At 38.9% G+C, this 15,620-nt stretch overlaps 1 protein-coding gene across 12 annotated transcripts in view; it reads left to right on the top strand.

The window, feature by feature from the left end:
* AKT3 (AKT serine/threonine kinase 3) overlaps window positions 1-15,620 on the top strand; it is a 265,359-nt gene that overhangs the window by 148,976 nt on the left and 100,763 nt on the right. For all 12 annotated transcript variants that reach the window (XM_048843724.2, XM_048843729.2, XM_048843725.2 and 9 more), the window contains 3 exons: window positions 2,684-2,795; window positions 3,915-4,059; window positions 14,919-15,050. In XM_048843724.2, the coding sequence (XP_048699681.1) occupies window positions 2,684-2,795; window positions 3,915-4,059; window positions 14,919-15,050 (389 nt within the window). The remainder of the gene's footprint in view (window positions 1-2,683; window positions 2,796-3,914; window positions 4,060-14,918; window positions 15,051-15,620) is intronic.

Raw genomic sequence — 15,620 nt, 5'->3', positions numbered from 1 at the left:
TATGGTCTGATTCTCTTTTGGGGATTTTTTCATATTAGCATGTGAATGCTAGGTATGCAATTGGTATGGTATCATTTAGCTTCGGAGAGTTGGGTTCCAATCTTGACATGGGTCACCAATTAAAATGGGTTGCTTGGTCTCATCCTTAAAGCTAATGGACATTTGTCTATCTCACATAACCTTCACCAGCTTGGCATACTGTAGTTTTAAATTTCTGCTGAAGAGGGGCCTATGGCTGAAATGGTTTTAGGATGGCATGTCAGGGTTGAGATGCATCAGAAGAGCTGTGGAGACTGTATTATATCTGGCTCAGATTATTGCTATGAATACCACAGTTTCATGAGCACTAAATTAACCAAGAAAATTGTCAGATTTATTTGTGTGTTTAATGTAATCTTCTGCGCTTTCTCTCTTTTAAAACCCCCCCTACCACTAGCATGTGAAGCACCAGTGTTTGCACCCTCCCTTATTACATGAGAGAATGCAATGATAAATCATCAGTGGGTGCCAGCACAGTACATCCTGGGAGATCAGAAGTAATAGAATTTGGAGCATGACCAACTACATCAAGGCACTTTTTATTCTGTAGTGTGGAATATAATTAATTAACCTGTTTGTGTCTGCTATGCAATGACAGAGGTTACTTCTCTTGATCAATGGGTTGTAATTCCTACTCTCTGTACAATAATATTAATCATTACTTCATGTAGTTTCTTTCATATCATTCTGTAATCTTAGGAAATTACCTTTTGTGTTCAAGTTTCCCCACTCCGTAGCAGAAGTCGTTTCTTGCATCTGCAGCTGGGAGCCTTCTGATCAAGTTAGCAAGAGTTCTATGGTGTGTGTGTGTGTGTATTGCTTAATATGTGGTCAGTACTCTTGTCTAGCCACATCAACGAATTGTGTTGCTGTTGGAACCTTGCGTACATGAAATAATCATGATGACTGTTTAGTGTTCTTTTTAGCTTTTATGGTGAATGAATGTAATTGAGAAGAAAACTGGTGATTAAATGGTTAAAGGTACAGAATTCAGACTAAACTTTTTAATAAAATCTGAACAGATGATCTGCCTTTTTTTTTTTTTTTTTGAACTGGCAGGTTTCAGGCCCTCTAATTGGCTTCCCAGTTTTACAGAGTAATTACAGCTTCAAGCAAACTTTGTCATCTGTGGTTCAGAATGGTGTAAAGTAAACAGAACATTTTGAAATACAGCTTGTAGTTAGAGTTGCTCAGGAGAGTTTAACTAACCTATCTAATTTAGATAGCAGCATCATTTTATTTGAAAATGGTAGTTTACCTAATAATTCGGAAGGTTTCAAACATTTTGTAGCCATAATGAATAAAATTAACCTTTGGCATTTTACATCCTTTTCATTTTAAGGAGGTAAGTTCAATAATTCAGAAAGGTCCTTTGTATTTTTTAAATTCTTTTTATTTTTTCCTCATCTTAGATAAAGGATCAGAAATGGCCCGAAAGGAGACATTTTTTTCTAAAACTGTATTGCCAATTTCTGTTGATGATTTAGTATTGTATTCCTTTGAACATTAGTCTCCACCCAGATGTTGTATGTTGCCTAGTATTAAAAGGTCAGAAAACTCTCATGGTTGATATTGAATCCTAACTTCACTGAAGGATTTAGGATTAAAATTCGTAATTCTAAATTATAGATGGCTTGCATACAAGAACAAAAAGTTGAGTCTGTTTACTGGCTTATTCATCTTTTTGAAAGATAATTTAGACTTCCAACTGTTTGAATTGAGATTCAGCCTTTTAATTACATTTGTTTATGTATAGTAGAAAATTTGAAGACGTTATGGCGGCTTGTTCTCTTCTCTTGGTAGTGACTCAACTATTGCTTCAGCATCCTGAGCCAGCTCTTGGTAGCCAGCTTCACTTATTCCCCTGTGCTTTGTACTTCACTTTCCAAACTCTTTTTTTCTTTGTAAATGTAATGCAGTTTTTCAGTAACTAGTAGAAAAGAATTGTAATATTCTATATTATAGTACTTGCTCATTCATCTTTACACACATTTTTCATTAGCTGTCAGTGAAAGGAGAGATCAACAAATGAGCCCTTATTCATTTTCAAATCATAGTAGGAATTTTGCTTACCCAAATAAATGTGCATACAATAGCTTATGAGGTGTATGGGTGTGCCAGATGCCAGTAAAAACTTCAGTGCTTTCACCTGCTTGAGAAATATGGGTAAAACATCAGTTTTTGAAGTGTGGTGTTACTCTGCTTTTCTAAAACTGTTTTTCTTTTTGCATTGGAGACAAAAGATCACATTCATCTTGCCATGTGCAGATGGAAAAGGGTGCCTTTAGCTACAAGCACTACCTTGGCATCCTTGAGCAGTCCAAAATCTGACACCACCCTCAAGTTGCACACCTGTTTTACAAATGGAGATCACTCTGTCTGTATGAGAGACACCAATACAAATTCCATCAACTCTTCTGGCAGTTTTCTCCAGCCCACAAACATTATCTCAGTTTTGCCTGCAACTAACTAGCTTTCATCCATGCCCCAAGTTCATCTAGGCATTGGGTAATTCATTCCATGGCTTTTTATAAATACTGGATGTGTATAAACTATGTATAATTTAACTAAACAATTTTATTTGCTGTTCCCATATTATAATAGCAATACTTATAAGAAAAAAATGTCCTTTATATCTTTCTAGAATGCCAGCTAATGAAAACAGAACGACCAAAGCCAAATACATTTATTATTAGATGTCTTCAGTGGACAACTGTCATAGAGAGGACATTTCATGTAGACACTCCAGAAGAACGGTGAGGAATGTTATGTCTTCCAAATTCTTTGGCAGAAGTTTCAGCACATCTACCAGTATGGCACAAGTCTTGATTTTGATTACTACATAATCTGATTATTTGTGTGCAACTCTTTTAAGAATTTATATATTAGCCTGTGGAAAATGTTCCTAGTTCATATCAAATATAAGATAAGAACTTTATATAACTGAAGGGAAAGAATGTGTTCAGCTTATCCAAATTTGTGTCATGACATCTCTCTGAAGTGTTTCACCTTCAGCAACATAAACCAAATATGAAACTCGTTTTTTTTCTCTCAGTAGCTCTGAATTTCTTTTCATTCCAGTATATCTTTTGTTTTGTCAGAAAATGCAATATCCTATGACTACATCTTTAGTTATAATTACAATTCCTTGTTAGAGTGGATACTCTAGTATACACATTTAAGTATAAGAATAAGAATTAACTCTTCATTCGCAAGACAAGTGTGTAGGAGACATGAGATGAAGTGCCATGTAAGTATCATTACTTAGCTGTATTGTGATCCTTGTTATCTCTTAGTGCCCACTTCCAGTTGAGATTAATACCATGGTTTGGCATTATGTTAGAAATTGCATAGCTACTAGCTTTCCTTTCGGTGTTGTTAATATTATATTAGTATAGATATATACACACATTTAAATGTAGTTAGATTGTTCTAAAAGCACAGCATTGCCTTATACTGTGCAATTCTTGTTTCTTAATGATATTCCTTTAAAAAGCCCACCAAGAAACATAGACTGTATAGGGATTGCAGAATACTGTCTACACTAAACTCTGAGCTATACTTTGACTCATTAAGATATTTAACTTGCTATTAAAGTATTTACAGAATCAAACACATTTAATTATTGTGATATAATCTACCATGCACACACATCCTGTGCTGCTGGATCTAGAGCATATACCACTTGTCAGACTATGTAGTGTATGGGAGTAAACTGAAGCAAATTACTTTAGTAATTCCTTCATTATGTAACATAATAACTTTGCAGGTAAAATAGTACTACTGTGTGTGCATTCATTAGAAAACATTTGGTTGCAGAAGGGGTCAAGCTGTGTTAGTTTTTATTAATAGGAATTTTGGTTTATTCTTGATAGGGAAGAATGGACAGAAGCTATCCAAGCTGTAGCAGACAGGCTTCAGAGGCAAGAAGAGGAGAGAATGAACTGTAGTCCAACATCACAGATAGACAATATAGGAGAGGAGGAGATGGATGCTTCCACAACCCATCATAAAAGAAAGGTAACAGGATACAGAGATGACTGATAAGATTCCATGATATGTAAATAGCTTGTGTATAATTGTGCATTTGTATAGAAGCAATATGCAAAGACAATTATTTATAGAAAGTTTCAGTTGACCATAAAGCATGGAAGTATACATTTCTTTTATTTAAGCTGAACTCCTCTAATTTCGTTATTTTAATATAACTCACTCTTTGAGCCCACAGTTCACTCCTTCAGGCACCAAATCTTAACAGATATACACACTAAGTACTTTTTCAGAGTCTGGTTTAACAAATTGTCAACTAATTCATTATACATTTTCACATTTTAGTTTTTTGACTCTTCTAGAAATTTGGAAATAGGAGTTGCCCTAAAGGAAAACTATTTGCCTTTCTCATACAAATAGTCCTATTTAAATATATTTATTATTTGCATGAGAAAAGTAAGCAGGATTTGGCTTTTAATGACTTTAGTCTTCCGCAGAAAGCAAAATATCTGTGCTCTGGTTTTTAATAAAGCAAAACCAGGTTCTGCTATGTGCAGCTGTAACAATCTCTTCATCATGCATCATCAGGAAGGTTTGAATCCTGAGCTTTTAGCATTGCAGCACAGACTTCTAGCAATTATGCTCCAGGACAAACTATGGTACATCTGTTAACAGGAAGAGTCCTATGTGAACCAGCCATTAGAGGTGGAGATATAACACAATGAAAGAGTGGGTTACCTGTGCATGATTTAGCACTCTTTTACAAACCGCATGCCCAAAGATATGGCAGGGCCTTTCTGGTAGGTAATGTGGCTAATTTGAAGGGATTTGGGTCTGCCTGGCTAGAGATCTGAGTACTATTCCCAATTTATGTAACTTATCAGTGAAGTATAAGACACTGCATATCAATAAGGGTTGTCAGCGGTACAGAATTATTAACACAACTTATAAGAAGTGCCTTTGGAACTCATGGTCTCCCTGTGTCACTGTTCAGTGTGTCTTTCCATAGGCCAAAAGGGGTGGGAGGGAGTAGGAGGAGGAAGATGAATTTTTTTTTCTGTGTCCTATCGAGGACTTGAGCTCTCTGTGAAATCTGAAGTGAGATGCCTGAAATGAGTGCATGTACAGTGCTACAGAATGTTGAGGGATTTTGGCAGCAAGTCTAAAGCAAGCTGTAAAAAGCTAACCTCAGATGGGAAATGGAGATTTTTGATACGTAATAACTCAGCTGTACTTGAATAGAGTATTTTTGAGGCCAGTAAAGGGTACATCCGTGATGCTATGGCCATTTCCCTGCAAAAATTCAAAGAAGGTTTCAAGAATTGTTTTAAAATGGAAAATGTTAAGTAACCTTAATACAGGGTGTGTTGTCACTTTCCCTGTATGTCCACAGAGTCAGCAGCCAGCAGTCCTGAATACTATAATAATGTTAATCATTCAGAATATTTTTTCTTGCTTCTTTTATTAAAGTCTCTTTCTGTAAGAGAAAAGATAATAATCGCTGGTTAGAAATCAGTCTAGACGTACGATTTTGTGAAGCTCTTATAGTTGTTGGTATACTCAGAACCACAATTTATAACCATATAATCCATTTACCTTGTCATTTCTTTTCTATATGGATTTGTTTAACATCAGGGGTTTGTTGTACAATATGTCGTACACACAGTAGCTTTGTCACATGATTCTACATCGAAGCCCAATGAATTTTGCTTGTGCCTGCTCCATATGGTACACTTATGAGTAGAAGAACATAATCAGATTAAGAAACAAATACACAGAAATGGGACTACTCTGCTCTAGAAATGTAGTAAATTGAGTCTGTAAATAAAATGATCTTTAGAGTACATGATTTAATTTTGATAGACGTGGCTCCATCATCTTCAGTCTGGGTATTTCTGTAAATCAAAGGTGGTGCTTTTCATAAATAACTTTAAAAATCTTAATGGATATTGTAGCTATAAAATACTAATGCCATCACTAGAATCCTGAAATACATTATGCCAGATTAGTATCTGAAGATTGTTTTTATTCCTCTTTGCACTTGTTCCTTATGGGCAGGATCTTGCTCTCATTGAAATCAATGGCAAAACTCCTTTTGATTTAAATAGGAATGGAATCAGTCCCTTTATGCACAGAGTATGTTCTTATGAGTTTTTCACAACTTGTTGTAAAGCCTGTTCTCTTTCTCATCCTTCAAATAAAACACCAGTAGTGGAGTCAATCAGCTCTATACAAGCATTAACTATGTGAACTTTTCTTAGTTATTTTGGCTTCCAACAACAGAAGCATGGAACCTGCAACTCTGCTCTCTCCATCTTTCTCTTACCTCATAAATTTGTTCTTCAGGATTCAGAATGAGTAAGAAGTAAGAAAAAGAACAAACAGTACCAGAACACTGGAGAAATAGGAGGTGAGGGGGAGGGACAGAGAAGAGAACCTCATCTAATGGATGGAAGCCCCTCAAGAGTCTAATTCCCTGTAACCCTCATGTGAATGGCTGTTTGCCCCTTTACCTCATCAAAGTTTTTAGTAGTCCCAGCTCTTTCATTCCTCTGGTTGAGTGGTGCTTCTTCAGTCTCCCAACATCCACCCATTGTATTCCTTGGCAGGCCTCACTGTGTTACTCTGCACTGTTTGCCATCTCTGAGCCCTTTGGTAAACTCAGGAAGAGAACAGGAAGAGACTTTTGTCTTCACCTCTAGGTCTATGACCATGGCCTGCTGTTAAGCCACTACTCAAAATCCTCCAAGGCTATTGCCTTCCTTTGTAATACCTGCTTTGATGCGGCATGTGTGAAAACTAGATCCATGATAGCACTGATTTTAGTTTCATTTGTGGAGATATTAGATTATAGATTCTTACAATAGGACTGGCTTTCTGCCCTTCCCTTAATATATCTATAAATGTGTTCATCTAGACCAAAGTATTCCCTTCTTCATTGATGCTGTGCTAACTTTCTGAATTAACTTTGATAAGACTGTACTCACCCCAGTCTGCAGTGATTCTGAGGGAAGAGATGATCCGTTTTATGGAGGCCTTAGCTGGTCACACAGATTTCTGACTTTTAGAAGTGGTATGGCATGAAGTGCTTTCACTTTCCTTCTTCAGGCTCACAGAGTAGATGATCAACTGCCCTTTGGTAATCAAGCGGTTGTCCCATCCCCCAGGGGGAGAATGGCCAGTCTTACAGGTTAAGATACAAAGGATTCTGCCCAACCATGACCAAGCCAGTGTTCTGTTGAACAGGGATTTCTTGTGCTTTTCACTCTGCAAGAATCATATCTCCAGGCCATTCTCAGGCAGGCAGTTTTCACTACTTCAACACAGAGAAGAGCAAGAAAGTTGTTTGCTGCATGTTTGTTTACAAGACTGTTAAAATAGAGCAGATGACCTGGCTTCTTCTGTCAGAATTCTAATTGTGACTTGTGGGGAGATGAATAGATTCCAGGGTCCCAGAAGGGACCATTGTGATGATCTAGAATGACCTTCTGTATAACACATCCCATCTTGATTTAAAAATTGTCAGTGATGGCAAATGCACCATGACTCTAGTGATTAATTACCATCACTGTTAAAAATTGATGCCTTTAGAACACTGGAGCCCCATGAAATTCTTTTTATTTTTTATAGTTTTTTATATGGGGGGTGGGGGTGGGGGGATTTCATGTTCTGTTTTATCTGTGTGTATGGTGAGAAGCTCTGGGGGATGGTTTCGATCCTGCCCTTAGAAGGTGGGAGGCACTGGGAGTTGCAGATTGCAGAGGGAGCCAGCCCTGCACTCACCCTGCAGCAGAGGTTCCTGTCCTGCAAGGCTGGGCCTGCCAGGTTGCAACAACACTCACTCAAATTTGCACCCCTTCCACCTCATCATTCCTGGAGTGGGGAGCTGGGCCCAGGAGCTGTGGCTACAGGGTGAGTTTTTCATTTTATTTAGTTTAGACATTTTTTGTTCAGTTTTGTGTTATTTCGTATTTGTAAAAAACACAGGGCTCTAGAGAAGACTAGTCTTTAGCTGAAGATCCGTGATTAACATCTTCCATGTGGTCACCACACACTTGTGGTCACACATTACATGGTGGACCTATTTGCAAAGCACAGTTGTAATTTAGAAGTGCTCTTCAAGCATCTGCTTAAAAGTTCCATGTGTCAACCATAATGTAATTATGCTTTATTATATGCAGGCTGGAACATAGAACAGAGAAAATTAACTACAGTAAAAGCTGTGTTATCCAGCACTTGACCAACCAGAAAGACCTAGAAACTGGCATTTCTGATAGGGTTGCCAGCAGTGTTCCCTCTCATTTTTCCCACCCATGTGTGGAATGAATTTTGTTATGCGTACCAATATGGAGGTGATGCGTGACAGGTGTCGGATCTGGGGCCAAGGGCTTCGGAGTGTGGGAGGGGACTCAGGGTTGAGGCAGAGGGTTGGGATGCAGGGGTATGAGGGGTCTGGCTGGGGGTGCGGTCTCTGGGGTGGGGCAGCAGATGAGCGTTTTGGGGTGCAGGAGGGTGCTCCAGAGCTACGGCGGGGTGAGCAGACTCCCCCCAGCTCTCTCTCCCTGCAGCAGCACCTGGGCTGGGAGAGAGTTGCCTCTCCCCGCCGCATCAGCTGCAGAGCTGGGACCACAGGATAGGTGCCCCTCCCCTGGCAGGTCTGGGCTGGGTCAGGGCCAGGGTAAGGGCCCTGGCCGCCGCAGAGTTGGGGCCAGGGGAGGTTGGGACCGGGGTAAGGACGCCCCTCCTCTGGTTGTGGCAGGCCCCTGAATGGGTTCTGCTAAGAAGGCTGCTGTGTGGCTGCGCAGCTTACAGAGAATTTAAGTTGCCAGGTGTCTGGATCTGGGTGGTGCTAACCTCGGGCGGCTCCCAGCAAGCAGTGACATGTCCTTGCTGCTGCTGCTAGGTAGAGGCGTGGCCAGATGGCTCTGCGTGCTGCCCCTTCCCTGAGCGCTGGCTCCGTAGTTCCCATTGGCTGGGAACCGCAGCCAATGGGAGCTGTGGGGGCGCCACCTGGATCCAGAACCCTGAAACCACTCCTGCACTCCAGCCTCTTGCCCTGAGCCCGCTCCCACACCAAAACTTACTCCCTCCATTGGTAAGTATAACTTTTAGTTAACCGGAATTTTTGACTAGCTGGCACGTCCCATTCACGCAACATACCAGATAACAAAGCTTTTATTGTACTTGATTTTCTTTTTGTCATAATCTTCTCCTCCTTCCTCATTCTGTCCCCTTCCTTTCCTCATTGCTCTTGCTTAGACATCTATATTGGTTTGGCGGTATCTGGACTGATAAATGTGGATAGAAATTATATAATCTAGATCAATATCTGTTTAGTGAAAAGAAGAGATCAGGACTGAAAATCCAAGGATCTAATTCCTAATTTACGTATTTTGTTAGTTTTATTTAATTTTGGTCATGCTTCCTTGGAACATTTTTTTGAGGTCGCTGAGACATTCATTGTTGAGACAAATATTGTTTAGTATTGTTTAACTGATGGTGTGCTCTGTGCTGTCTGATATAGAAAATGAAAGACAGTCTTTCCCTTGAAGAGGTTGTAGCTTAATTTCTGTTGGACACCCTTTCCTGTCCAGGCACTTTGTGCAGATTCTTAATATCTTCTGCTCATTTCTAGAACTTTCAGTACTCTGTTTATTGCAAGAACAATTTTCTCTCAATCTATGAAAGAAGCTACTGCTATTCAGCAACAGAGTAATTATCACCACTAACTAGTAGCTGTATCATGTACTACCTACATGTTGATAAGATTTATAGATTGATGGTAGCAGGCTCTTTAATTTAGAAGACAAAAGCATTCTGTGAGTTCTCTGCTCGTCCTCAGGGGTTTAGATATATTATGATAGCTGTGCAATAACTGAGAAAGGGTCCATGTAATTATTTGAACAGCTATCTCTCATTTTTAGAACCTAGAGAAGTATATTTATGATCAGGATCGAACATTAGAGTTTGATGATAGCTGTATAATTAAAACATTTTGTTAATATACAGCCTGTTTCTGATTTATGAACTTTCACAGGTGCCTATTCACATGGAAAATATATGTAAAATAATGTTGATTATCCTTTTGAAAGTCTTTATGGAGTTTTAACAATTATTACAGATTATATTTTCTATAAATAAGGATAAAAATGAAAAAGTAAAGCACAACTGTTTTTAAGTCTGAGTTAATAGAAAAACTAATGGAGAGGGAGAAAAGAAAAATCCATGAATTGATGGGTCAAAGATCAACATTAGTATATCAACATGTTGAAATAGTACCAATAAATCCATACAGGTGTAATATACAGTTACATTCATAATTGGAGGAAAAAAACTTGTAAAATATTTTTAGGAAAGGAATCATGCTAAGCCAGGGGTTCTCAAACTTCATTGCATCGCAACCCCCTTCTGACAAGAAAAATTACTACATGACCCCAGGAGCCGTGACAGAAGCCTGAGCCTGCCCACGCCCCACTGCCCAGAGCAGGGGGGCCAAAGCAGAAGCCCAAGGGCTTAAGCCCCTGGTGGGGGGCCTGTAACCTGAGCCTCAGCACCTGGGGCTCGGGCTTGGGCTTCGGGCCCAGGCCTCAGCAAGTCTAATGCCAGCCCTGGCAATCCCATTATAATGGGGTCACAACTCACTTTGGGGTCCCGACCCACAGTTTGAGAACGACTGTGCTAAGCCTTCACTAAAAATTAACTGGTTAAAGATTTTAATAATAAAATCATCATATAAATTTAAAACCGAGTAAAAGAAGCATTCTTGATTAGGTCCTTTTTGAGATGATCTCTACCTGTTAATCCTCTTCCTTCTCTTTTGTTCTAAAAACTTCTTTGCATGATCAAATTGTTTAAACGTCTGGAGTTCACCATTATCAATTATCTTTGCTTTAGGTGGAAAGACCTTCACAGCTCTTTGTGTCCCAGTCACTTGCAATTTTTGACTTCTCTTTTTTTATGCCTCAGAGTTTCCTGTGCTAAATCAGCAAACATATTTAGTCACTTGCCCATAGGTCTCAGGTTTTGTGCAGTTCCAGGTGTGGAATTTTTACAAATTATTTAGTGATCAAATTTTCAAACAGATTACCTAAAATCATAAACTTCATCTTTAAACATAGTTGTGTAGATTTATGGCAGGTAAAAGGCATAGACAGTCATGGAAAGTGAAACCCTCTATTTATCTACCAGCAGGTTTTTCAACAATAAAGGTGATAGAATTGATGTAATATACTTAGACTTCTTGAAGGCATTTGACTTAGTACTGCATGACATTTTGATTAAAAATCTATGATGATTCAAAATTAACATCTCACGTAAATGAATTAAAAACCGTCTAACTGAAAGGTCTCAAAACATAATTATAAATGGGGGAATCTTTGAGTGTGTGTGTTTCTATGGTGTTCCACAGGGATTGGGTCTTGGCCCTATGCTGTTTAACATTCAGTGACCCAGAAGAAAACTTTAAATCATCACTGATAGTTTGCAGCTGACACAAATTTGGGGAGTGCTAAAATAATGAAGGGGACAAGTCATTGATAGAGAACCTTCTGGATTGCTTGGGAGGCAGGGCACAAACACACAAGTGTTTTAATATTGCCAAATGTAAATATATACATCTAGGAACAAAGAATGTAGTCCAAGAAGGTTGTTGATAAAGAGGAGAGGTTTCAGATAAGAGCCATGAGAATGAATAAAGAATTAGAAAAAATTAGAATCTATAGTGATAGATTCAAGGAGCTCAATCTGTTTAGTTTAACAAAAAGAGGGGTAAGAGGTGACTTGATCACAGTCTGTAAGTACCTTCATGGGGAACAGGAATTTGATTATGGACTCTTTAGTCATCAGACAAAGCTACAACATGATCCAGTGGGTGAAAGTTGAAGCTAGACAAATTCAGACTAGAATTAATGGACACGTTTTTAACAGTGAAGATAACTGACCACTGGAACAATTTACCAAGGGTCATGGTGGATTCTCAATCACTGGAAAACTTTAAATCAAGACTGGACATTTTTCTAAAAAATATGCTCTAGTTCAAACAGGAATTAATTCAGGTAAGTACTGTGGCTTGTGGTATACAGGAGGTCAGACTAGATGATCACAGTGGTCTGTTTTGGCCTTGATAAGTAACAGTTCTGTCTAAGGATTACAGGGATATTTTGTTCTCCATGGTCTACACAGTTCTGAGCATCTCTGCTGAATCTACCAAGTAGTGCAAAGCACGATAGGATGTTTGCCAAGCAGGAAATGTGATTCACTAAAATATTCTTATATAGTAGTCACAAAACATACATTAGATGGGAACAAAATTTAAGTACCACTGAGTTGGACTTGATTCAGAGTGGAGACCTACAGCAAGAGGTCATGAGGTATTTAGTCATCCTGTATGTGCTAATTTAAGTGGTGGTCCTGTATCTTTTTATATTTTAGCTTTAAAAATTCTACATTGAGCATTAAAGTTGCAAAGCCAAGTACTAGGAAATGCCAGAATTAATTTTGTTGGTGCAACTTTAGTTATGCCCCTTGTGCATATGCATTTATAAACAGACTTTAATTACATAATCACTCACCATCTTTTCCCCCATGGATTGTCAGCAGGATTTGAACCTAGGAGCTTCAGAGCCACAACACAGATCTCTGCCACTTGAATGAAAGGAGTGAATGATACAGAAGTAGGCTTTTATTTTGTATGTGTATCAGCCCTAGAGAGGGAAATAACACATGCTTGGCCAGTGGATTACACAAGTGTAGATGAGACAGCAGTGGGATGTTGGATATTGGGATTCCTGGGTTCTGTTTCTGGTTCTGGCAGCAGAGTGTGATCTAGTGGTTAGAGTCATCAGAGTCAAGCATGCAGGTTTTGCACACTCATTCTAAAGGCATCATGGCTAAGTGGATGAGTTTTGCATTGCTTTTGTCTTGGAGACCTGGGTTCTTTTTCTACATCTGCCTGAAGTGGCCATGTGCAACATCTCAATTACCTTATTTGTAATCTGGGGGGAATGATAGTTTCCTGTCCCTAGGGTAGGGATATGAGACCTTGGTCAGTAGAGAAGACAGTGCATAGAAATATTAACATCAATCAGTAGAAGAGGTGAGACCAGAACCCATAGTATTCTGGCTCCCAGCTGAGTACACATTATCTGGGACCAAAGGTTATTTTATGGGAGAGTCTCTTCCCTCGCTTCTCTCCCCTCCCCCCAATGTATGACACTTAGGGCTTGTCTACATGGGCGATTTACAGTGCTGCAACTTTCTCGTTCAGGGGTGTGAAAAAACACACCTCTGAGCACAACAAGTTTCAGCGCTGTAAAGCGCCAGTGTAGAGAGTGCACCAGCGCTGGGAGCTGTGCCTCTTGTGGAGGTGTGTGTGTGTTTGTTTTTTTTAAGAGCGCTGGGAGAGCTCTCCCAGAGCTGCGCCACAACCACACAAGCCACATTAAAGTGCTGCCAGTGTAGACAAGCCCTTAGCAAGGCATGTATGTGGAAAAGCAGCCTAGTGCATCATTGTCATTTGAGATGTGTGACAGATGAGAGGCCTAGTTGTCTATACAAGCAATCTTCTTTTTTCCTTCATAAGAGAGGGGTGTGTGTGTGTGTGTGTGTACATGCACGTGCACACATGGTCTTCATTAGGTATGAACAAAAATACCTAGGCATGGAAATGTGTTGAGAGTAGCCAAGTTGTGGGAGAATTATCATTAAATACCATTTCTCCCAAAGCAAGACCAGGAATGAGGAGCACCCTTTCACTGACAAGATCAGATTTACTGGATTAGGTTGTTACTTGCAGCTCCTAAATGCCTTTCTCTGGCTTGGCCCCTTTTAAACACTCCTGGATTTCTAACAGTTGGTGATTTCTGGGTTCCTTATTTTCCAGATTTTTAATTTTTTTTAGAGACTTTCTTAAACTAGAGTATTTTATATAGTTTTTAAATTTGCAATTTCTGTTTTCATGTTTTCAGTCTGTATTCAGTGTTCACGGTATCTTGACACCCTTTATTAGTGCCTTCTGTAACGTCAAAACTGTTTTTAAAGAGTTATCAAGAGGCTTCAGGATGGTTTCCTGAGGATAACTAACCCATTCATGTAAAGACGGAGTGAGCGATGGTAGACTCAACAGATTCATCAGCCTCTTTACCCTGCCTGCTTATATCGATAGATATGAAGGTTTCCAGATCTGTTTGCTGCTAATATTTTGATTTCTTGGAATCCATTTTGTAGACGTTTAGTTAAGTGAAAGAAAATAAAAATGCAAACATAAACACCAGGCTGGTTCTGAAAACAATCACGCAGTAAATTCTATACCCAAAGACTTAAATCAGCCAACAGCTGGTGCTAAGCTGCAAGGTCTGTTACTGGCATTGTATTGCAGTTAGTGGATCATGTATGGCTTTTTTTTTTTTTAAAAAACAACCCCATAGTCCAGAGCCAGCAGCAGCCTGGTGTTAAAGGAAGCTTGTGAGTGGCCATATTTCTTCACTCCCTTCTGCTAGAGTTGATAATCTTTCTTAAACTGGCAGAATCCATGAATTTCAGAGGTAAGACTAATTTGTTCTGCATGTGCTGTTGCTAAGAATGATTACATATGATATATAAGATCACTTATATTTTTGGAGGGTTTTTTTAGGGAATATAAACTGCAATAATTATGTTAATGAATGCATTAAGAATGTAGTTGAAGCCTTAAACTAAAATGTTCTTCACTATTCTGAATTTGATTGTGGAAATTCACTATTTGTATAACTTGGTCTTAACTTCCTATCAATGGTACTGTTTGGTAGTGGCAGTGCACCAAATGTGCATATCCATACATACAGAGAGAGAGAGAGAGAGAGAATCAGAATCTGCATAGTACAAATCCTATTCTTGATTTTTGCTCCATCCAGACAATGAACGATTTTGACTATTTAAAACTGCTGGGGAAAGGCACTTTTGGCAAAGTTATTTTGGTCCGAGAGAAAGCAAGTGGAAAATATTATGCGATGAAGATTTTGAAAAAAGAAGTTATTATTGCAAAGGTAAGCTTATATTTTAATAATTTTTCTGCTCAAGTATTCCTTTGGGTGGGAAATTCCATATATAAGAGGCAAAACACCTGTGGTTTCTGATGGTAACTATAAGTTTGTAAAGGGATCTAAGTTCTCTTAACATTTGTACTTCATGTGACTTTTTCCATTGCCTTACCAATCTAATGAGCAGAAAGCACTTGGATGCATCCTTGCTGTGGTCGTCTGGATCTATGTTTAGGAAAGCATCAGACAGATTGTGCAAGTCAGGTTTAACTAAGAAGAAAATGTACTGTGAGAAGTACTGTAGGCTTACAGGAAAAGATTATTTAAAAGTAAACTGGGATCATTCTCAGAGTAATTTGCGTGAAGTGGAGAAATTAAATATAGCTTATATTTTATTCCCTGCCTTGCTAGGTAAGGCAGCTGTTCATGGGATAAAGAATTAAAACTTTCCATTCCTGTGGGACAGGAAAAATCTGAAGTTTATGCATGTAGGGCTGATGTTAAAGGGGCAGGATCAAATAGTTTAAACTTACTGTTTGATTAGCCTGGTATTGTCAACTGTTGTGATTTGATTCT

This window comes from Caretta caretta, chromosome 3 (genome assembly GCF_965140235.1).
Source record: "Caretta caretta isolate rCarCar2 chromosome 3, rCarCar1.hap1, whole genome shotgun sequence".
NCBI lineage: Eukaryota > Metazoa > Chordata > Testudines > Cheloniidae > Caretta > Caretta caretta.
This window is presented reverse-complemented; position numbering and strand designations above follow the sequence as displayed.